The sequence below is a fragment of the Pimephales promelas genome, chromosome 17 (genome assembly GCF_988280905.1).
Source record: "Pimephales promelas chromosome 17, fPimPro1.hap1.1, whole genome shotgun sequence".
Classification (NCBI taxonomy): domain Eukaryota; kingdom Metazoa; phylum Chordata; class Actinopteri; order Cypriniformes; family Leuciscidae; genus Pimephales; species Pimephales promelas.
The window spans coordinates 5,378,408-5,399,784 of record NC_142785.1 but is presented as its reverse complement, the minus strand read 5'-3'; the positions used below and the strand labels follow the sequence as shown (position 1 = coordinate 5,399,784).

The 21,377-nt window shown below is 37.4% G+C and overlaps 4 protein-coding genes across 4 annotated transcripts; all 4 read left to right on the top strand.

Annotated features, from left to right (window-relative positions):
• Nucleotides 1-54: 54 nt before the first annotated feature.
• LOC148971044 (uncharacterized) lies at nucleotides 55-4,439 on the top strand. The gene is made up of 4 exons (XM_089121812.1): nucleotides 55-3,045; nucleotides 3,175-3,696; nucleotides 3,908-4,066; nucleotides 4,256-4,439. Exons 1-4 carry the CDS (start codon nucleotides 2,794-2,796, stop codon nucleotides 4,391-4,393), a joined length of 1,071 nt encoding a protein of 356 aa, XP_088977938.1. The 5' UTR covers nucleotides 55-2,793; the 3' UTR covers nucleotides 4,394-4,439.
• Nucleotides 4,440-6,925: 2,486 nt separating this feature from the next.
• Nucleotides 6,926-9,260, top strand: LOC120466817 (uncharacterized). Its single transcript, XM_089122473.1, has 4 exons — nucleotides 6,926-7,866; nucleotides 7,996-8,517; nucleotides 8,729-8,887; nucleotides 9,077-9,260. The coding sequence occupies exons 1-4, from the start codon at nucleotides 7,615-7,617 to the stop codon at nucleotides 9,212-9,214; spliced, it is 1,071 nt and encodes a 356-aa protein (XP_088978599.1). The 5' UTR covers nucleotides 6,926-7,614; the 3' UTR covers nucleotides 9,215-9,260.
• A 3,188-nt stretch (nucleotides 9,261-12,448) lies between these two features.
• Nucleotides 12,449-14,226, top strand: LOC148971043 (uncharacterized). Its single transcript, XM_089122472.1, has 4 exons — nucleotides 12,449-12,682; nucleotides 12,812-13,474; nucleotides 13,686-13,844; nucleotides 14,034-14,226. The coding sequence occupies exons 1-4, from the start codon at nucleotides 12,527-12,529 to the stop codon at nucleotides 14,169-14,171; spliced, it is 1,116 nt and encodes a 371-aa protein (XP_088978598.1). The 5' UTR covers nucleotides 12,449-12,526; the 3' UTR covers nucleotides 14,172-14,226.
• Nucleotides 14,227-19,559: 5,333 nt separating this feature from the next.
• On the top strand, nucleotides 19,560-21,324 carry LOC148971042 (uncharacterized). The gene is made up of 3 exons (XM_089122471.1): nucleotides 19,560-20,553; nucleotides 20,765-20,923; nucleotides 21,113-21,324. Exons 1-3 carry the CDS (start codon nucleotides 20,308-20,310, stop codon nucleotides 21,248-21,250), a joined length of 543 nt encoding a protein of 180 aa, XP_088978597.1. The 5' UTR covers nucleotides 19,560-20,307; the 3' UTR covers nucleotides 21,251-21,324.
• The last annotated feature ends 53 nt before the right edge of the window (nucleotides 21,325-21,377 follow it).

The following is a 21,377-nucleotide window of genomic DNA, read 5'->3' as shown; positions in this document are numbered from 1 at the left end:
GATGGAATATTAAATGTTAGATTAAATATGTATGCAGAAGTAAGAAAATCAGGTATGTCGGTCTGTCTACTAGAGAGTAGATTGTTTGTTAGACACCAGTCATGTTGATGCATGTAGTGTCTGTTGTCCTGGTTAGTCTGGTAATACCGGCCTTCATTACAGTTTATTACAATAGCTAGGACCCATTGCTCAATACTTTGGTAATTTTTTATTTTTTTCAAAAAAAAATATACACAGTTCTCCTAAACATCTTCCAACTTGATATAGCAGTTGATTTCACATTCAAAATGCACTAAAATACCAAAACACTTCATACATCTCTCAAATCAACTCATTCTTCCATAAGCAGAAGTTTTCACCTAACAAACACACTTTCTCAAAAAAACCATTATCAAACAGCATTATACATTTATTTTTTTTACAAAACAAGAATGACACTCAACTTACTGTATAAAGCTCTGCATTAGCCTACATAGTCCATGTTTACATTGTAGTACAAAATTATTATTATTTTGTACAAATGGTAATGAAATCGAAAACACTGGGGTGTTCAGCTTGTTATTTTGATAGTTGGCTTCTTAATTTTTTAGATTCAGAATATATTTCATTATGGTAGTATTACTGTAGAACATTACTGTCTGAAACATTTTGATTTTTAACTTTAGTCTAACAATTTTGAAAAGAGTATGTAGCCTAAACGTGCAAACTGACCTGTAGTTAGGCCTACATGTGTTGGTGAAGTTTATGTCTAAATAAGACATTTATTTATGTAATTTGAAAGATGTAGTAATTTCAGGCATTTTGCCCCAAACAATAAATGATGACAGTTTAGCCCATAGACTGATGTTGTGCTCTCTGTGTGAAGAGTTTTGAAAAAGTGGCCTAAAATTCTATCCAGATAAACTGTTCATTCGTCATTACATCACTTTACTTCTGACTTTATCCCCTTTGCTAATTTATAATGTGTTTTGTTAATTCGGCCATCAGTCACAATCAGGTAACTTCCACCGTGTCTAGATGGCGAGAGTCGCGAGGCCGGTTTCTACGGGGTCTTGTGTGTAAACTTTCATTGATTATGGTTTGTTAGGATAGAACAATATTTGGCCGAGAAATGACTTTTGGAATATCTGGAGCGCCTCAAAGGAAAGCATTGCTGTGTGTACATTGGATTACCAACCGTAAACTGTTCCCTCTCAAATGTAACCTACGCAATGGCGGAATTTGCACATATAACCAACACACACACACACACTCTCCGGCTACAAAAATATATTGTATTCATTTAAAGCATATGCTTATTATACAACCCAAAATATTTGCAACAAACAATTAGATGAAAACATTCATAATAATAAATCAATCTGAAAACAATTTTTTGAAGGTAAACACATAAACACATGCAAACCATAGAAATTGAAAACGGATAGAGATAATAATTATGCAACTTATCAAAGGGAAAGCAAATGCTTAGGAAAGAAGCTAGCTGTTAGAATTATTTAACAAAGCAGCTGAACAAAAATGTTATGAACATCAGCTACCAGTTTATTATGAACAATCATAAAATAAACATAGGCCACTTGTCACTGTTTGTATTTGAATTGAAAATTCCGTTTTAATAATCTAACATTCTTCACATTCATTGAGATGCTTGAGCGCCTCGCGCTACTGTGACATCATAGAGCGTTCGCTGAGAAACTGAGTGCAAAGTTATCTGGCGATTTGTAGCGAGTCGGCGAGTGATGGTGAGTAGACGGCTTTTTATTCAGGGGTTGAATATTTGAATTTTATTACATAATTGCATTACTCAGAATATAATCTACTTTAACAATATAATGCTATTGAATCTAAGCATAAATTAATGATATCAGTTGTAATTTGTGTGCACAAATTTAATAGGCTGTAGGCTGAATTGGGTTTGATGTTTTTTTATATAGGCCTAACGTTAGCTATTTGTTGATATGCTCCCATACACGGGTGATAATCTCCTATATTCTTTATAATTATAATGACACATTATTCTTTCAATCAGATGAAATCAACAAATGACCATTTAAACATGTATGCGTATATGAAGAGCATAGACATTATCTAATCTTTGCGAGAAACTCCGCAGCTTTTCAATTTCTCTTGCCTTGAGATCCTTTATATTGACCAACCAGCAGATCTCATGACACATTATATAATGAAAGCTTAATGGTTATCTCTGTATCTCTGACTGTAACTGATATGCAAAAGGATGTAATTTTTATTTAGACTCCTTATGCCTTTTATGGCCATAAAAGGACAGACAAATTATTTGAATATTTATTCTCATTGGTTTGTTAATTAGCGCTAGAGTATTTATTGCTGTCATCCTCTTCAATTCGTGCAGTAAATAAAATGTGCCTTGACTACCAGGCATGATATACATTTTATTGACTAGTCCAAAGTGCAAAATCAGTTTGTGTGTGTGTCTTGGTTTGGTGTGTGTGTGAGTGCTCATTGTTACAATTAAACATCAAACGTTCAGTGACATTTTTAATTGTGCATGGTAGAAAGCAAATACTGACACTGACATTTTCACATACAATAATTATATATATATTATATACATTATATGTCTCTTAGTTGTCCACATTAGTAGTTACATTTAATCATTTATAAATAATTCATAAAGTCAAGAAGCTTAATTGTTCATTTTGAATAGATTTTAAGGTGGAGATTGCTTCTTCTGATTGACAGCCATGGGCAAAATTGATTTTTTCAACTATGCATTTATTTGATAACTAAGACAATCAGCTTCCAGGTTCATATATGTGTTTGCTCAACTCATCTCTTCCATTTCTCTGTCTTTCACAGTGTTCTAGAGATTGTCCAATATCAGTATTGTTCAGTTCTTCAGATATCATCATGAGTATGTCAAGAGAGCAGCCCTTATGTCGGGAAGACTCAGAGGAGCTCTCCAGGGCCCTTGCAGCAGGAGAGTGGTGGGCTATTGTGGAGGTTGAAATACCCATCTCTGAGTTGCCCGAGTTTGGGGACTTCACCTGGTGTGGACCACTGGAGGTGCGTTTAATATTCAACAATATAATTGATCTGTGTTGTATTATTTTCATGTTATCACTGTGAAGCTGCTTTGGTACAATCTGTTTTGTTAAAAGCGCTATATAAATAAATGTGTCTTGACTTGACTAGGTAGAAGAAGCAGAGGCTCCTGTGCCCACCAGGACTCCACTAGGATCGCCAGTGCCAAAGTCCCAGGATTGGCGGAATCGTCATTTGTCTGAGACTGTCAAGCCGGAGCGACAGCATCCACAGGAAGGACCAGCGGCTGTTGAGTCCCCGCAGCATGCTCCTGTGCCCACTTGGTTTTCTCCAGGATCAACTGTGCTCAAGTCCCAGGATTGGAGAAATCGCAATGTCTCTGAGACTCTTAAGCCGGAGTGGCAGCATCCACAGCAGAGTAAGTGGATGCAGAAAAGGGTACAGAAAGCACCAGCGGCTGAATCCTCACAGCAAGCCCCTGTGCCCACTGGGTCTCCACCAAAACCACCTCTGCCCTTGGCCCCAAGGATCCCAAAAGGTGCGCTTGTGAATTCGGGGACCTCACAGGGATCACTTGTGCCTTCAGTTTCCCCCAAACTGGGAGAAAGCCTCAGGATCCCTAAACAGCCGTGGCAGAAGCAGAGGGAGCAGAATATCCCAAAGGGAGCATCTGTAAGTCCCTTCCATCTCTTGATTTTACTTATTTTCAGATTTATAACAAAAAACCAAAAAACATTGACTTCAAATATGCTTCTTAACTAGATCGTCTATTCAAATCCTGTTATATATTATTTAAAAACTTTAGAAAGAAATGTTTAGATTTAGTCCAACAAGCAGCACTCATTAAACCTGCCTAACATGATTATATTTGTTTCTTCAACAGGGCAACGTAGGTGTGTGTCAGCCAGCTCCCAAAAGTAAAATCTGTGTGGATATTGTCAAAAAGGATCGTAAACCGAGGAAAACGGATCAGATAAAGACTTCACACCAGCACCAGATCAGCATTGCTCCCAGGTCCCAGATGAACCGGAAGAGAGCATTGGTAAGTTCCCTTCTTTTTTTCAGATTTAAAAATGTAAACACTTTAATAATTTAATACATGACTAGAATCATATTCAGTTTATAGAAGCCTCATATTGATATTGTAGAAGGAAACAAGTATTAAGATTTTCTCTAAGAATCACTCATTAAATCTGGTCAGTGTGACATGATATGCGTGTTCCTTCAACAGGATAATGCAGATGTGGACCGCTCGCTCATCTCCACACAAAATGCCCCGCTTGGCAACCAAAGTCAAGGACCAGGACCTGGAACCAGTCAGCGTCAAGAAATTGTGCAGTTTATGCACCATATTCATACATTTTTGTAATGTTTTAAATGTTTAATATGTTAAATTGTTTTGGCAATTTTGATTCAAATGCATAATAAAAAAATAAATCAATTTAAACTGTGTTTTTGTTTATATATCCAGGTCAACACACGTGAATTAACACTAATGTTATATAAATGTGTATTTTAAGCCAAAAGAGACCGTTTTCATCTCCTGTCTCTGAGCTGATTAAATGTTAAAAATAAGCACACTATAAGCCAAAGGACAACATCATAACAGCATTCAGGTCCTTCTCAAAAAATTAGCATATTGTGATAAAGTTCATCATTTTCCATAATGTAATGATAAAAATTAAACTTTCATATATTTTAGATTCACACCAACTGAAATATTTCAATTTCAAATATTTCAAGATTCACACCAACTGAAATATTTCAATATTTTCAGGCTTTTATTGTTTTAATACTGATGATTTTGGCATACAGCTCTAACAAACACACTTTGTCAAAAAACAAAACAAAACAAAAAACCATCAAACAGCATTATACAAATTTTTTTTTTTGTATTTTTTTTTTTACAAAACAAGAATGACACTCAACTTACTGTATAAAGCTCTGCATTAGCCTACATAGTCCATGTTTACATTGTAGTACAAAATTATTATTATTTTGTACAAATGGTAATGAAATCGAAAACACTGGGGTGTTCAGCTTGTTATTTTGATAGTTGGCTTCTTAATTTTTTAGATTCAGAATATATTTCATAGTATTACTGTAGAACATTACTGTCTGAAACATTTTGATTTTTAACTTTAGTCTAACAATTTTGAAAAGAGTATGTAGCCTAAACGTGCAAACTGACCTGTAGTTAGGCCTACATGTGTTGGTGAAGTTTATGTCTAAATAAGACATTTATTTATGTAATTTGAAAGATGTAGTAATTTCAGGCATTTTGCCCCAAACAATAAATGATGATGAACAGTTTAGCCCATAGACTGATGTTGTGCTCTCTGTGTGAAGTTTTGAAAAAGTGGCCTAAAATTCTATCCAGATAAACCAACCCGATCTCACGACCAAGTCGTACGAATTCGACGAATGATTAAAAAGTGGCTAATTCGTAACAATTCATACGACCTCACTCGTACGAATTAATACGATTTTGCTAAATCGTACATATTTTACGAATTGGCCAATTCGTATGAATTCGTACGAATGACCTACCCCTTACCCCGCCCCTAAACCTAACCATCACGTGGGTTTAGACAAATCGTACGAATTAGTACGAGTGAGGTCGTACGAATTAGTACGAATTAGCCACTTTTTAATCATGCGTCGAATTCGTACGAATTGGTCGTGAGATAGTGTTGGATAAACTGTTCATTCGTCATTACATCACTTTACTTCTGACTTTATCCCCTTTGCTAATTTATAATGTGTTTTGTTAATTCGGCCATCAGTCACAATCAGGTAACTTCCACCGTGTCTAGATGGCGAGAGTCGCGAGGCCGGTTTCTTGTGTGTAAACTTTCATTGATTATGGTTTATTAGGATAGAACAATATTTGGCCGAGAAATGAATTTTGGGATATCTGGAGCGCCTCAAAGGAAAGCATTGCTGTGTGTACATTGGATTACCAACCGTAAACTGTTCCCTCTCAAATGTAACCTACGCAATGGCGCGAATTTGCACATATAACCAACACACACACACACACACACACACACACACTCTCCGGCTACAAAAATATATTGTATTCATTTAAAGCATATGCTTATTATACAACCCAAAATATTTGCAACAAACAATTAGATGAAAACATTCATAATAATAAATCAATCTGAAAACATTTTTTTTAAGATAAACACATGCAAACCATAGAAATTGAAAACGGATAGAGATAATAATTATGCAACCTATCAAAGGGAAAGCAAATACTTAGGAAAGAAGCTAGCTGTTAGAATTATTTAACAAAGCAGCTGAACAAAAATGTTATGAACATCAGCTACCAGTTTATTATGAACAATCATAAAATAAACATAGGCCACTTGTCACTGTTTGTATTTGAATTGAAAATTCCTTTTTAATAATCGAACATTCTTCACATTCATTGAGATGCTTGAGCGCCTCGCGCTACTGTGACATCATAGAGCGTTCGCTGAGAAACTGAGTGCAAAGTTATCTGGCGATTTGTAGCGAGTCGGCGAGTGATGGTGAGTAGACGGCTTTTTATTCAGGGGTTGAATATTTGAATTTTATTACATAATTGCATTACTCAGAATATAATCTACTTTAACAATATAATGCTATTGAATCTAAGCATAAATTAATGATATCAGTTGTAATTTGTGTGCACAAATTTAATAGGCTGTAGGCTGAATTGGGTTTGATGTTTTTTTATATAGGCCTAACGTTAGCTATTTGTTGATATGCTCCTATACACGGGTGATAATCTCCTATATTCTTTATAATTATAATGACACATTATTCTTTCAATCAGATGAAATCAACAAATGACCATTTAAACATGTATGCGTATATGAAGAGCATAGACATTATCATATCTTTGCGAGAAACTCCGCAGCTTTTCAATTTCTCTTGCCTTGAGATCCTTTATATTGACCAACCAGCAGATCTCATGACACATTATATAATGAAAGCTTAATGGTTATCTCTGTATCTCTGACTGTAACTGATATGCAAAAGGATGTAATTTTTATTTAGACTCCTTATGCCTTTTATGGCCATAAAAGGACAGACAAATTATTTGAATATTTATTCTCATTGGTTTGTTAATTAGCGCTAGAGTATTTATTGCTGTCATCCTCTTCAATTCGTGCAGTAAATAAAATGTGCCTTGACTACCAGGCATGATATACATTTTATTGACTAGTCCAAAGTGCAAAATCAGTTTGTGTGTGTGTCTTGGTTTGGTGTGTGTGTGAGTGCTCATTGTTACAATTAAACATCAAACGTTCAGTGACATTTTTAATTGTGCATGGTAGAAAGCAAATACTGACACTGACATTTTCACATACAATAATTATATATATATTATATACATTATATGTCTCTTAGTTGTCCACATTAGTAGTTACATTTAATCATTTATAAATAATTCATAAAGTCAAGAAGCTTAATTGTTCATTTTGAATAGATTTTAAGGTGGAGATTGCTTCTTCTGATTGACAGCCATGGGCAAAATTGATTTTTTCAACTATGCATTTATTTGATAACTAAGACAATCAGCTTCCAGGTTCATATATGTGTTTGCTCAACTCATCTCTTCCATTTCTCTGTCTTTCACAGTGTTCTAGAGATTGTCCAATATCAGTATTGTTCAGTTCTTCAGATATCATCATGAGTATGTCAAGAGAGCAGCCCTTATGTCGGGAAGACTCAGAGGAGCTCTCCAGGGCCCTTGCAGCAGGAGAGTGGTGGGCTATTGTGGAGGTTGAAATACCCATCTCTGAGTTGCCCGAGTTTGGGGACTTCACCTGGTGTGGACCACTGGAGGTGCGTTTAATATTCAACAATATAATTGATCTGTGTTGTATTATTTTCATGTTATCACTGTGAAGCTGCTTTGGTACAATCTGTTTTGTTAAAAGCGCTATATAAATAAATGTGTCTTGACTTGACTAGGTAGAAGAAGCAGAGGCTCCTGTGCCCACCAGGACTCCACTAGGATCGCCAGTGCCAAAGTCCCAGGATTGGCGGAATCGTCATTTGTCTGAGACTGTCAAGCCGGAGCGACAGCATCCACAGGAAGGACCAGCGGCTGTTGAGTCCCCGCAGCATGCTCCTGTGCCCACTTGGTTTTCTCCAGGATCAACTGTGCTCAAGTCCCAGGATTGGAGAAATCGCAATGTCTCTGAGACTCTTAAGCCGGAGTGGCAGCATCCACAGCAGAGTAAGTGGATGCAGAAAAGGGTACAGAAAGCACCAGCGGCTGAATCCTCACAGCAAGCCCCTGTGCCCACTGGGTCTCCACCAAAACCACCTCTGCCCTTGGCCCCAAGGATCCCAAAAGGTGCGCTTGTGAATTCGGGGACCTCACAGGGATCACTTGTGCCTTCAGTTTCCCCCAAACTGGGAGAAAGCCTCAGGATCCCTAAACAGCCGTGGCAGAAGCAGAGGGAGCAGAATATCCCAAAGGGAGCATCTGTAAGTCCCTTCCATCTCTTGATTTTACTTATTTTCAGATTTATAACAAAAAACCAAAAAACATTGACTTCAAATATGCTTCTTAACTAGATCGTCTATTCAAATCCTGTTATATATTATTTAAAAACTTTAGAAAGAAATGTTTAGATTTAGTCCAACAAGCAGCACTCATTAAACCTGCCTAACATGATTATATTTGTTTCTTCAACAGGGCAACGTAGGTGTGTGTCAGCCAGCTCCCAAAAGTAAAATCTGTGTGGATATTGTCAAAAAGGATCGTAAACCGAGGAAAACGGATCAGATAAAGACTTCACACCAGCACCAGATCAGCATTGCTCCCAGGTCCCAGATGAACCGGAAGAGAGCATTGGTAAGTTCCCTTCTTTTTTTCAGATTTAAAAATGTAAACACTTTAATAATTTAATACATGACTAGAATCATATTCAGTTTATAGAAGCCTCATATTGATATTGTAGAAGGAAACAAGTATTAAGATTTTCTCTAAGAATCACTCATTAAATCTGGTCAGTGTGACATGATATGCGTGTTCCTTCAACAGGATAATGCAGATGTGGACCGCTCGCTCATCTCCACACAAAATGCCCCGCTTGGCAACCAAAGTCAAGGACCAGGACCTGGAACCAGTCAGCGTCAAGAAATTGTGCAGTTTATGCACCATATTCATACATTTTTGTAATGTTTTAAATGTTTAATATGTTAAATTGTTTTGGCAATTTTGATTCAAATGCATAATAAAAAAATAAATCAATTTAAACTGTGTTTTTGTTTATATATCCAGGTCAACACACGTGAATTAACACTAATGTTATATAAATGTGTATTTTAAGCCAAAAGAGACCGTTTTCATCTCCTGTCTCTGAGCTGATTAAATGTTAAAAATAAGCACACTATAAGCCAAAGGACAACATCATAACAGCATTCAGGTCCTTCTCAAAAAATTAGCATATTGTGATAAAGTTCATCATTTTCCATAATGTAATGATAAAAATTAAACTTTCATATATTTTAGATTCACACCAACTGAAATATTTCAATTTCAAATATTTCAAGATTCACACCAACTGAAATATTTCAATATTTTCAGGCTTTTATTGTTTTAATACTGATGATTTTGGCATACAGCTCTAACAAACACACTTTGTCAAAAAACAAAACAAAACAAAAAACCATCAAACAGCATTATACAAATTTTTTTTTTTGTATTTTTTTTTTTACAAAACAAGAATGACACTCAACTTACTGTATAAAGCTCTGCATTAGCCTACATAGTCCATGTTTACATTGTAGTACAAAATTATTATTATTTTGTACAAATGGTAATGAAATCGAAAACACTGGGGTGTTCAGCTTGTTATTTTGATAGTTGGCTTCTTAATTTTTTAGATTCAGAATATATTTCATAGTATTACTGTAGAACATTACTGTCTGAAACATTTTGATTTTTAACTTTAGTCTAACAATTTTGAAAAGAGTATGTAGCCTAAACGTGCAAACTGACCTGTAGTTAGGCCTACATGTGTTGGTGAAGTTTATGTCTAAATAAGACATTTATTTATGTAATTTGAAAGATGTAGTAATTTCAGGCATTTTGCCCCAAACAATAAATGATGATGAACAGTTTAGCCCATAGACTGATGTTGTGCTCTCTGTGTGAAGTTTTGAAAAAGTGGCCTAAAATTCTATCCAGATAAACCAACCCGATCTCACGACCAAGTCGTACGAATTCGACGAATGATTAAAAAGTGGCTAATTCGTAACAATTCATACGACCTCACTCGTACGAATTAATACGATTTTGCTAAATCGTACATATTTTACGAATTGGCCAATTCGTATGAATTCGTACGAATGACCTACCCCTTACCCCGCCCCTAAACCTAACCATCACGTGGGTTTAGACAAATCGTACGAATTAGTACGAGTGAGGTCGTACGAATTAGTACGAATTAGCCACTTTTTAATCATGCGTCGAATTCGTACGAATTGGTCGTGAGATAGTGTTGGATAAACTGTTCATTCGTCATTACATCACTTTACTTCTGACTTTATCCCCTTTGCTAATTTATAATGTGTTTTGTTAATTCGGCCATCAGTCACAATCAGGTAACTTCCACCGTGTCTAGATGGCGAGAGTCGCGAGGCCGGTTTCTTGTGTGTAAACTTTCATTGATTATGGTTTATTAGGATAGAACAATATTTGGCCGAGAAATGAATTTTGGGATATCTGGAGCGCCTCAAAGGAAAGCATTGCTGTGTGTACATTGGATTACCAACCGTAAACTGTTCCCTCTCAAATGTAACCTACGCAATGGCGCGAATTTGCACATATAACCAACACACACACACACACACACACACACACACTCTCCGGCTACAAAAATATATTGTATTCATTTAAAGCATATGCTTATTATACAACCCAAAATATTTGCAACAAACAATTAGATGAAAACATTCATAATAATAAATCAATCTGAAAACATTTTTTTTAAGATAAACACATGCAAACCATAGAAATTGAAAACGGATAGAGATAATAATTATGCAACCTATCAAAGGGAAAGCAAATACTTAGGAAAGAAGCTAGCTGTTAGAATTATTTAACAAAGCAGCTGAACAAAAATGTTATGAACATCAGCTACCAGTTTATTATGAACAATCATAAAATAAACATAGGCCACTTGTCACTGTTTGTATTTGAATTGAAAATTCCTTTTTAATAATCGAACATTCTTCACATTCATTGAGATGCTTGAGCGCCTCGCGCTACTGTGACATCATAGAGCGTTCGCTGAGAAACTGAGTGCAAAGTTATCTGGCGATTTGTAGCGAGTCGGCGAGTGATGGTGAGTAGACGGCTTTTTATTCAGGGGTTGAATATTTGAATTTTATTACATAATTGCATTACTCAGAATATAATCTACTTTAACAATATAATGCTATTGAATCTAAGCATAAATTAATGATATCAGTTGTAATTTGTGTGCACAAATTTAATAGGCTGTAGGCTGAATTGGGTTTGATGTTTTTTTATATAGGCCTAACGTTAGCTATTTGTTGATATGCTCCTATACACGGGTGATAATCTCCTATATTCTTTATAATTATAATGACACATTATTCTTTCAATCAGATGAAATCAACAAATGACCATTTAAACATGTATGCGTATATGAAGAGCATAGACATTATCATATCTTTGCGAGAAACTCCGCAGCTTTTCAATTTCTCTTGCCTTGAGATCCTTTATATTGACCAACCAGCAGATCTCATGACACATTATATAATGAAAGCTTAATGGTTATCTCTGTATCTCTGACTGTAACTGATATGCAAAAGGATGTAATTTTTATTTAGACTCCTTATGCCTTTTATGGCCCTTTTGGACAGACAAATTATTTGAATATTTATTCTCATTGGTTTGTTAATTAGCGCTAGAGTATTTATTGCTGTCATCCTCTTCAATTCGTGCAGTAAAAAAAATGTGCCTTGACTACCAGGCATGATATACATTTTATTGACTAGTCCAAAGTGCAAAATCAGTTTGTGTGTGTGTCTTGGTTTGGTGTGTGTGTGAGTGCTCATTGTTACAATTAAACATCAAACGTTCAGTGACATTTTTAATTGTGCATGGTAGAAAGCAAATACTGACACTGACATTTTCACATACAATAATTATATATATATTATATACATTATATGTCTCTTAGTTGTCCACATTAGTAGTTACATTTAATCATTTATAAATAATTCATAAAGTCAAGAAGCTTAATTGTTCATTTTGAATAGATTTTAAGGAGGAGATTGCTTCTTCTGATTGACAGCCATGGGCAAAATTGATTTTTTCAACTATGCATTTATTTGATAACTAAGACAATCAGCTTCCAGGTTCATATGTTTGCTCAACTCATCTCTTCCATTTCTCTGTCTTTCACAGTGTTCTAGAGATTGTCCAATATCAGTATTGTTCAGTTCTTCAGATATCATCATGAGTATGTCAAGAGAGCAGCCCTTATGTCAGGAAGACTCAGAGGAGCTCTCCAGGGCCCTTGCAGCAGGAGAGTGGTGGGCTATTGTGGAGGTTGAAATACCCATCTCTGAGTTGCCCGAGTTTGGGGACTTCACCTGGTGTGGACCACTGGAGGTGCGTTCAATATTCAACAATATAATTGATCTGTGTTGTATTGTTTTCATGTTATCACTGTGAAGCTGCTTTGATACAATCTGTTTTGTTAAAAGCGCTATATAAATAAATGTGTCTTGACTTGACTAGGTAGAAGAAGCAGAGGCTCCTGTGCCCACCAGGACTCCACTAGGATCGCCAGTGCCAAAGTCCCAGGATTGGCGGAATCGTCATTTGTCTGAGACTGTCAAGCCGGAGCGGCAGCATCCACAGGAAGGACCAGCGGCTGTTGAGTCCCCGCAGCATGCTCCTGTGCCCACTTGGTTTTCTCCAGGATCAACTGTGCTGAAGTCCCAGGATTGGCGGAATCGTCATGTCTCTGAGACGCTCAAGCCGGAGCGGCAGCATCCACAGGAAGGGCCAGCGGCTGTTGAGTCCCCGCAGCATGCTCCTGTGCCCACTTGGTTTTCTCCAGGATCAACTGTGCTCAAGTCCCAGGATTGGAGAAATCATAATGTCTCTGAGACTCTTAAGCCGGAGCGACAGCATCCACAGCAGAGTAAGTGGATGCAGAAAAGGGTACAGAAAGCACCAGCGGCTGAATCCTCACAGCAAGCCCCTGTGCCCACTGGGTCTCCACCAAAACCACCTCTGCCCTTGGCCCCAAGGATCCCAAAAGGTGCGCTTGTGAATTCGGGGACCTCACAGGGATCACTTGTGCCTTCAGTTTCCCCCAAACTGGGAGAAAGCCTCAGGATCCCTAAACAGCCGTGGCAGAAGCAGAGGGAGCAGAATATCCCAAAGGGAGCATCTGTAAGTCCCTTCCATCTCTTGATTTTACTTATTTTCAGATTTATAACAAAAAAACAAAAAACATTGACTTCAAATATGCTTCTTAACTAGATCGTCTATTCAAATCCGGTTATATATTATTTAAAAACTTTAGAAAGAAATGTTTAGATTTAGTCCAACAAGCAGCACTCATTAAACCTGCCTAACATGATTATATTTGTTTCTTCAACAGGGCAACGTAGGTGTGTGTCAGCCAGCTCCCAAAAGTAAAATCTGTGTGGATATTGTCAAAAAGGATCGTAAACCGAGGAAAACGGATCGGATAAAGACTTCACACCAGCACCAGATCAGCATTGCTCCCAGGTCCCAGATGAACCGGAAGAGAGCATTGGTAAGTTCCCTTCTTTTTTTCAGATTTAAAAATGTAAACACTTTAATAATTTAATACATGACTAGAATCATATTCAGTTTATAGAAGCCTCATATTGATATTGTAGAAGGAAACAAGTATTAAGATTTTCTCTAAGAATCACTCATTAAATCTGGTCAGTGTGACATGATATGCGTGTTCCTTCAACAGGATAATGCAGATGTGGACCGCTCGCTCATCTCCACACAAAATGCCCCGCTTGGCAACCAAAGTCAAGGACCAGGACCTGGAACCAGTCAGCGTCAAGAAATTGTGCAGTTTATGCACCATATTCATACATTTTTGTAATGTTTTAAATGTTTAATATGTTAAATTGTTTTGGCAATTTTGATTCAAATGCATAATAAAAAAATAAATCAATTTAAACTGTGTTTTTGTTTATATATCCAGGTCAACACACGTGAATTAACACTAATGTTATATAAATGTGTATTTTAAGCCAAAAGAGACCGTTTTCATCTCCTGTCTCTGAGCTGATTAAATGTTAAAAATAAGCACACTATAAGCCAAAGGACAACATCATAACAGCATTCAGGTCCTTCTCAAAAAATTAGCATATTGTGATAAAGTTCATCATTTTCCATAATGTAATGATAAAAATTAAACTTTCATATATTTTAGATTCACACCAACTGAAATATTTCAATTTCAAATATTTCAAGATTCACACCAACTGAAATATTTCAATATTTTCAGGCTTTTATTGTTTTAATACTGATGATTTTGGCATACAGCTCTAACAAACACACTTTGTCAAAAAAAAAAACAAAAAAAAAAAAACCATCAAACAGCATTATACATTTTTTCTTTTGTAATTTTTTTTTTTTTACAAAACAAGAATGACACTCAACTTACTGTATAAAGCTCTGCATTAGCCTACATAGTCCATGTTTACATTGTAGTACAAAATTATTATTATTTTGTACAAATGGTAATGAAATCGAAAACACTGGGGTGTTCAGCTTGTTATTTTGATAGTTGGCTTCTTAATTTTTTAGATTCAGAATATATTTCATTATGGTAGTATTACTGTAGAACATTACTGTCTGAAACATTTTGATTTTTAACTTTAGTCTAACAATTTTGAAAAGAGTATGTAGCCTAAACGTGCAAACTGACCTGTAGTCAGGCATGTGTTGGTGAAGTTTATGTCTAAATAAGACATTTATTTATGTAATTTGAAAGATGTAGTAATTTCAGGCATTTTGCCCCAAACAATAAATGATGATGAACAGTTTAGCTCATAGACTGATGTTGTGCTCTCTGTGTGAAGAGTTTTGAAAAAGTGGCCTAAAATTCTATCCAGATAAACTGTTCATTCGTCATTACATCACTTTACTTCAGACTTTATCCCCTTTGCTAATTTATTATGTGTTTTGTTAATTCGGCCATCAGTCACAATCAGGTAACTTCCACCGTGTCTAGATGGCGAGAGTCGCGAGGCCGGTTTCTTGTGTGTAAACTTTCATTGATTATGGTTTGTTAGGATAGAACAATATTTGGCCGAGAAATGACTTTTGGAATATCTGGAGCGCCTCAAAGGAAAGCATTGCTGTGTGTACATTGGATTACCAACCGTAAACTGTTCCCTCTCAAATGTAACCTACGCAATGGCGCGAATTTGCACATATAACCAACACACACACACACACACACACTCTCCGGCTACAAAAATATATTGTATTCATTTAAAGCATATGCTTATTATACAACCCAAAATATTTGCAACAAACAATTAGATGAAAACATTCATAATAGCCTAATAAATCAATCTGAAAACAATTTCTTGAAGGTAAACACATGCAAACCATAGAAATTGAAAACGGATAGAGATAATAATTATGCAACTTATCAAAGGGAAAGCAAATACTTAGGAAAGAAGCTAGCAGTTAGAATTATTTAACAAAGCAGCTGAACAAAAATGTTATGAACATCAGCTACCAGTTTATTATGAACAATCATAAAATAAACATAGGCCACTTGTCACTGTTTGTATTTGAATTGAAAATTCCGTTTTAATAATCTAACATTCTTCACATTCATTGAGATGCTTGAGCGCCTCGCGCTACTGTGACATCATAGAGCGTTCGCTGAGAAACTGAGTGCAAAGTTATCTGGCGATTTGTAGCGAGTCGGCGAGTGATGGTGAGTAGACGGCTTTTTATTCAGGGGTTGAATATTTGAATTTTATTACATAATTGCATTACTCAGAATATAATCTACTTTAACAATATAATGCTATTGAATCTAAGCATAAATTAATGATATCAGTTGTAATTTGTGTGCACAAATTTAATAGGCTGTAGGCTGAATTGGGTTTGATGTTTTTTATATAGGCCTAACGTTAGCTATTTGTTGATATGCTCCCATACACGGGTGATAATCTCCTATATTCTTTATAATTATAATGACACATTATTCTTTCAATCAGATGAAATCAACAAATGACCATTTAAACATGTAGGTGATATCAGGTAAAATGGGCCATCAGGTAAAATGGGCCATTTAAGGTTTGGGGGTCCCAGCTCCTCTGGAATTTAGAGCCAATGATTGCAAAGGATTTCAAACTGTTGTCATAACTGTGCTTGACAAATAACAGTTGATAAGATTGGTTTATGGTTGCTATGGTGGGCGGGGGAATAATTCAAATCGAGACTACACCAGAAAGCTGCATGGTAAGTAGCCTGGCATACCAAATTGCACTGAACTATTATAAGGATGATACATCAATAAAAAAACAAACATGCTCATAAAAAAACTATGCATACTGTCTGTCTCGATGGCATTAATCAGAAATAATGTTGTTAGTTTGGTATATAAACATATTTTTTGTAAAAGTGATGTTTTTCTTGGCGGCCCAATTTACCTTAACCCACTAAGGTAAAATGGGCAACATGGTTTCAGCTAAAATGGGCCATCATCTTTGACACACACACACACACACACACACACACACACACACACACACACACACACACACACACACACACACACACACACACACACACACACACACACACACACACACACACACACACACAAATAGACACAGACTCAGACACAGATACACACAGATGGAGACTCAGACACACAGACTGACACACAGACACAGAGACTCAGACACAGAGACTCAGACACAGAGACACAGACAAGCTTAATTTCAATTTTCAAATTGAAATCAGACTGATACAGACACACAGATACAGACACACAGACTCAGACACAGAGACTCAGACACAGAGACTCAGACACAGAGACTCAGACACAAAGACTCAGACACACAGACTCAGACACACAGACTTAGACAGAGACAGACACACAGACTCAGACACACAGACTCAGACACACAGACTCAGACACACAGACTCAGACACACAGACTCAGACACACAGACTCAGACACAGACTCAGACACAGGAAATCAGACTAAGACATATCGACTCAGACACACAGACTCAGACACAGACACACAGACACAGACACACAGACTCAGACACACAGACTCAGACACAGACACACAGACAGACACACAGACTCAGACACACAGACTCAGACACAGACACACAGACTCAGACACACTCAGACACACACAGACTCAGACAGACACAGAGACTGAGACACAGAGACTGAGACTGAGACACAGAGAGTCAGACACACAGACTCAGACACACAGACTCAGACACAGACACAGAGACTCAGACACAGAGACTCAGACACAGAGACTCAGACACTCAGACACAGACACACAGACACAGACGCACAGACTCAGACACACAGACTCAGACACACAGACTCAGACACACAGACTCAGACACACAGACTCAGACACACTCAGACACAGAGACTCAAACACACAGACTCAGACACACAGACTCAGCCACACAGACTTAGACAGAGACACAGACTCAGACACACAGACTCAGACACACAGACTCAAACACACAGAGTCAGACACACAGACTCAGCCACACAGACTTAGACAGAGACAAGAGACACAGACTCAGACACACAGACTCAGACACACACAGACTCAGACACAGAGACTCAGACACACACAGACTCAGACACAGAGACTCAGACACACACAGACTCAGACACACAGACTCAGACACACACAGACTCAGACACAGAGACTCAAACACACAGAGTCAGACACACAGACTCAGCCACACAGACTTAGACAGAGACAGAGACACAGACTCAGACACACAGACTTAGACAGAGACAGAGACACAGACTCAGACACACAGACTCAGACACACAGACTTAGACTCAGACATACCGATTCAGACACACAGACTTAGACACAGACACACAGACTCAGACACAGACACACAGATTCAGACACAGACACACAGACTCAGACACATACACACAGACTCAGACACAGACACACAGACTCAGACAAAGACACACAGACTCAGACACAGACACACAGACTCAGACACACAGACTCAGACACACAGACAGACACAGACACGCACGCACACACTGACAGACACACAGACAGACAGACACACACACACACACACACACACATTTTTGTTTTTAAATGGCACATATGAACTATGTTTGTTTAATTTGGCTGTATAAGAAATTGTGTTTAAATATAATTGATGATAAATTGCTATTTCCCTTTGCAATTTGACTGGCCCATTTTACCTGAACAGCTGGCCCATTTTACCTGAAACGGCTCATGCAAAAAAACTCGGCACTTCTGATGTTTCAAGAACTGTAGGGCCTAAATTATTTTATTTTATTACAAAATTTCAACACAAATGTATCAAAAACAGTCATAATTAATCATAAAAACACATGGATACTGCATATATGGTATTGTATTATTGTCCCAAACGATTTACCAAAAAGTGGCCCAATTTAGCTGATATCACCCTATGCGTATATGAAGAGCATAAACATTATCTTATCTTTGCGAGAAACTCCGCAGCTTTTCAATTTCTCTTGCCTTGAGATCCTTTATATTGACCAACCAGCAGATCTCATGACACATTATATAATGAAAGCTTAATGGTTATCTCTGTATCTCTGACTGTAACTGATACGCAAAAGGATGTAATTTTTATTTAGACTCCTTATGCCTTTTATGGCCCTTTTGGACAGACAAATTATTTGAATATTTATTCTCATTGGTTTGTTAATTAGCGCTAGAGTATTTATTGCTGTCATCCTCTTCAATTCGTGCAGTAAAAAAAATGTGCCTTGACTACCAGGCATGATATACATTTTATTGACTAGTCCAAAGTGCAAAATCAGTTTGTGTGTGTGTCTTGGTTTGGTGTGTGTGTGAGTGCTCATTGTTACAATTAAACATCAAACGTTCAGTGACATTTTTAATTGTGCATGGTAGAAAGCAAATACTGACACTGACATTTTCACATACAATAATTATATATAGGCCTATACATTATATGTATCTTAGTTGTCCACATTAATAGTTACATTTAATCATTTATAAATAATTCATAAAGTCAAGAAGCTTAATTGTTCATTTTGAATAGATTTTAAGGAGGAGATTGCTTCTTCTGATTGACAGCCATGGGCAAAATTGCTTTTTTTCAACTATGCATTTATTTGATAACTAAGACAATCAGCTTCCAGGTTCATATATGTGTTTGCTCAACTCATCTCTTCCATTTCTCTGTCTTTCACAGTGTTCTAGAGATTGTCCAATATCAGTATTGTTCAGTTCTTCAGATATCATCATGAGTATGTCAAGAGAGCAGCCCTTATGTCGGGAAGACTCAGAGGAGCTCTCCAGGGCCCTTGCAGCAGGAGAGTGGTGGGCTATTGTGGAGGTTGAAATACCCATCTCTGAGTTGCCCGAGTTTGGGGACTTCACCTGGTGTGGACCACTGGAGGTGCGTTTAATATTCAACAATATAATTGATCTGTGTTGTATTATTTTCATGTTATCACTGTGAAGCTGCTTTGATACAATCTGTTTTGTTAAAAGCGCTATATAAATAAATGTGTCTTGACTTGACTAGGTAGAAGAAGCAGAGGCTCCTGTGCCCACCAGGACTCCATTAGGATCGCCAGTGCCAAAGTCCCAGGATTGGCGGAATCGTCATTTGTCTGAGACTGTCAAGCCGGAGCGGCAGCATCCACAGGAAGGACCAGCGGCTGTTGAGTCCCCGCAGCATGCTCCTGTGCCCACTTGGTTTTCTCCAGGATCAACTGTGCTGAAGTCCCAGGATTGGCGGAATCGTCATGTCTCTGAGACGCTCAAGCCGGAGCGGCAGCATCCACAGGAAGGGCCAGCGGCTGTTGAGTCCCCGCAGCATGCTCCTGTGCCCACTTGGTTTTCTCCAGGATCAACTGTGCTCAAGTCCCAGGATTGGAGAAATCATAATGTCTCTGAGACTCTTAAGCCGGAGCGACAGCATCCACAGCAGAGTAAGTGGATGCAGAAAAGGGTACAGAAAGCACCAGCGGCTGAATCCTCACAGCAAGCCCATGTGCCCACTGGGTCTCCACCAAAACCACCTCTGCCCTTGGCCCCAAGGATCTCAAAAGGTGCACTTGTGAATTCGGGGACCTCACAGGGATCACTTGTGCCTTCAGTTTCCCCCAAACTGGGAGAAAGCCTCAGGATCCCTAAACAGCCGTGGCAGAAGCAGAGGGAGCAGAATATCCCAAAGGGAGCATCTGTAAGTCCCTTACATCTCTTGATTTTACTTATTTTCAGATTTATAACAAAAAAACAAAAAACATTGACTTCAAATATGCTTCTTAACTAGATCGTCTATTCAAATCCGGTTATATATTATTTAAAAACTTTAGAAAGAAATGTTTAGATTTAGTCCAACAAGCAGCACTCATTAAACCTGCCTAACATGATTATATTTGTTTCTTCAACAGGGCAACGTAGGTGTGTGTCAGCCAGCTCCCAAAAATAAAATCTGTGTGGATATTGTCAAAAAGGATCGTAAACCGAGGAAAACGGATCGGATAAAGACTTCACACCAGCACCAGATCAGCATTGCTCCCAGGTCCCAGATGAACCGGAAGAGAGCATTGGTAAGTTCCCTTCTTTTTTTCAGATTTAAAAATGTAAACACTTTAATAATTTAATACATGACTAGAATCATATTCAGTTTATAGAAGCCTCATATTGATATTGTAGAAGGAAACAAGTATTAAGATTTTCTCTAAGAATCACTCATTAAATCTGGTCAGTGTGACATGATATGCGTGTTCCTTCAACAGGATAATGCAGATGTGGACCGCTCGCTCATCTCCACACAAAATGCCCCGCTTGGCAACCAAAGTCAAGGACCAGGACTTGGAACCAGTCAGCGTCAAGAAATTGTGCAGTTTATGCACCATATTCATACATTTTTGTAATGTTTTAAATGTTTAATATGTTAAATTGTTTTGGCAATTTTGATTCAAATGCATAATAAAAAATATATATATATATAAACTGTGTTTTGTTTATATATCCAGGACAACACACATGAATTAACACTAA

Excerpts from the sequence above, each read along its gene's own strand:
- LOC148971044 (XM_089121812.1), top strand. The coding sequence starts at position 2,794 with ATGTGTTTGCTCAACTCATCTCTTCCATTTCTCTGTCTTTCACAGTGT. Across the intron at positions 3,046-3,174 it reads CCTGGTGTGGACCACTGGAG|GTAGAAGAAGCAGAGGCTCC; the intron begins GTGCGTTTAATA and ends TGACTTGACTAG. Across the intron at positions 4,067-4,255 it reads TGAACCGGAAGAGAGCATTG|GATAATGCAGATGTGGACCG; the intron begins GTAAGTTCCCTT and ends TTCCTTCAACAG.
- LOC120466817 (XM_089122473.1), top strand. The coding sequence starts at position 7,615 with ATGTGTTTGCTCAACTCATCTCTTCCATTTCTCTGTCTTTCACAGTGT. Across the intron at positions 7,867-7,995 it reads CCTGGTGTGGACCACTGGAG|GTAGAAGAAGCAGAGGCTCC; the intron begins GTGCGTTTAATA and ends TGACTTGACTAG. Across the intron at positions 8,888-9,076 it reads TGAACCGGAAGAGAGCATTG|GATAATGCAGATGTGGACCG; the intron begins GTAAGTTCCCTT and ends TTCCTTCAACAG.
- LOC148971043 (XM_089122472.1), top strand. The coding sequence starts at position 12,527 with ATGAGTATGTCAAGAGAGCAGCCCTTATGTCAGGAAGACTCAGAGGAG. Across the intron at positions 12,683-12,811 it reads CCTGGTGTGGACCACTGGAG|GTAGAAGAAGCAGAGGCTCC; the intron begins GTGCGTTCAATA and ends TGACTTGACTAG. Across the intron at positions 13,475-13,685 it reads ATATCCCAAAGGGAGCATCT|GGCAACGTAGGTGTGTGTCA; the intron begins GTAAGTCCCTTC and ends TTTCTTCAACAG.
- LOC148971042 (XM_089122471.1), top strand. The coding sequence starts at position 20,308 with ATGCAGAAAAGGGTACAGAAAGCACCAGCGGCTGAATCCTCACAGCAA. Across the intron at positions 20,554-20,764 it reads ATATCCCAAAGGGAGCATCT|GGCAACGTAGGTGTGTGTCA; the intron begins GTAAGTCCCTTA and ends TTTCTTCAACAG. Across the intron at positions 20,924-21,112 it reads TGAACCGGAAGAGAGCATTG|GATAATGCAGATGTGGACCG; the intron begins GTAAGTTCCCTT and ends TTCCTTCAACAG.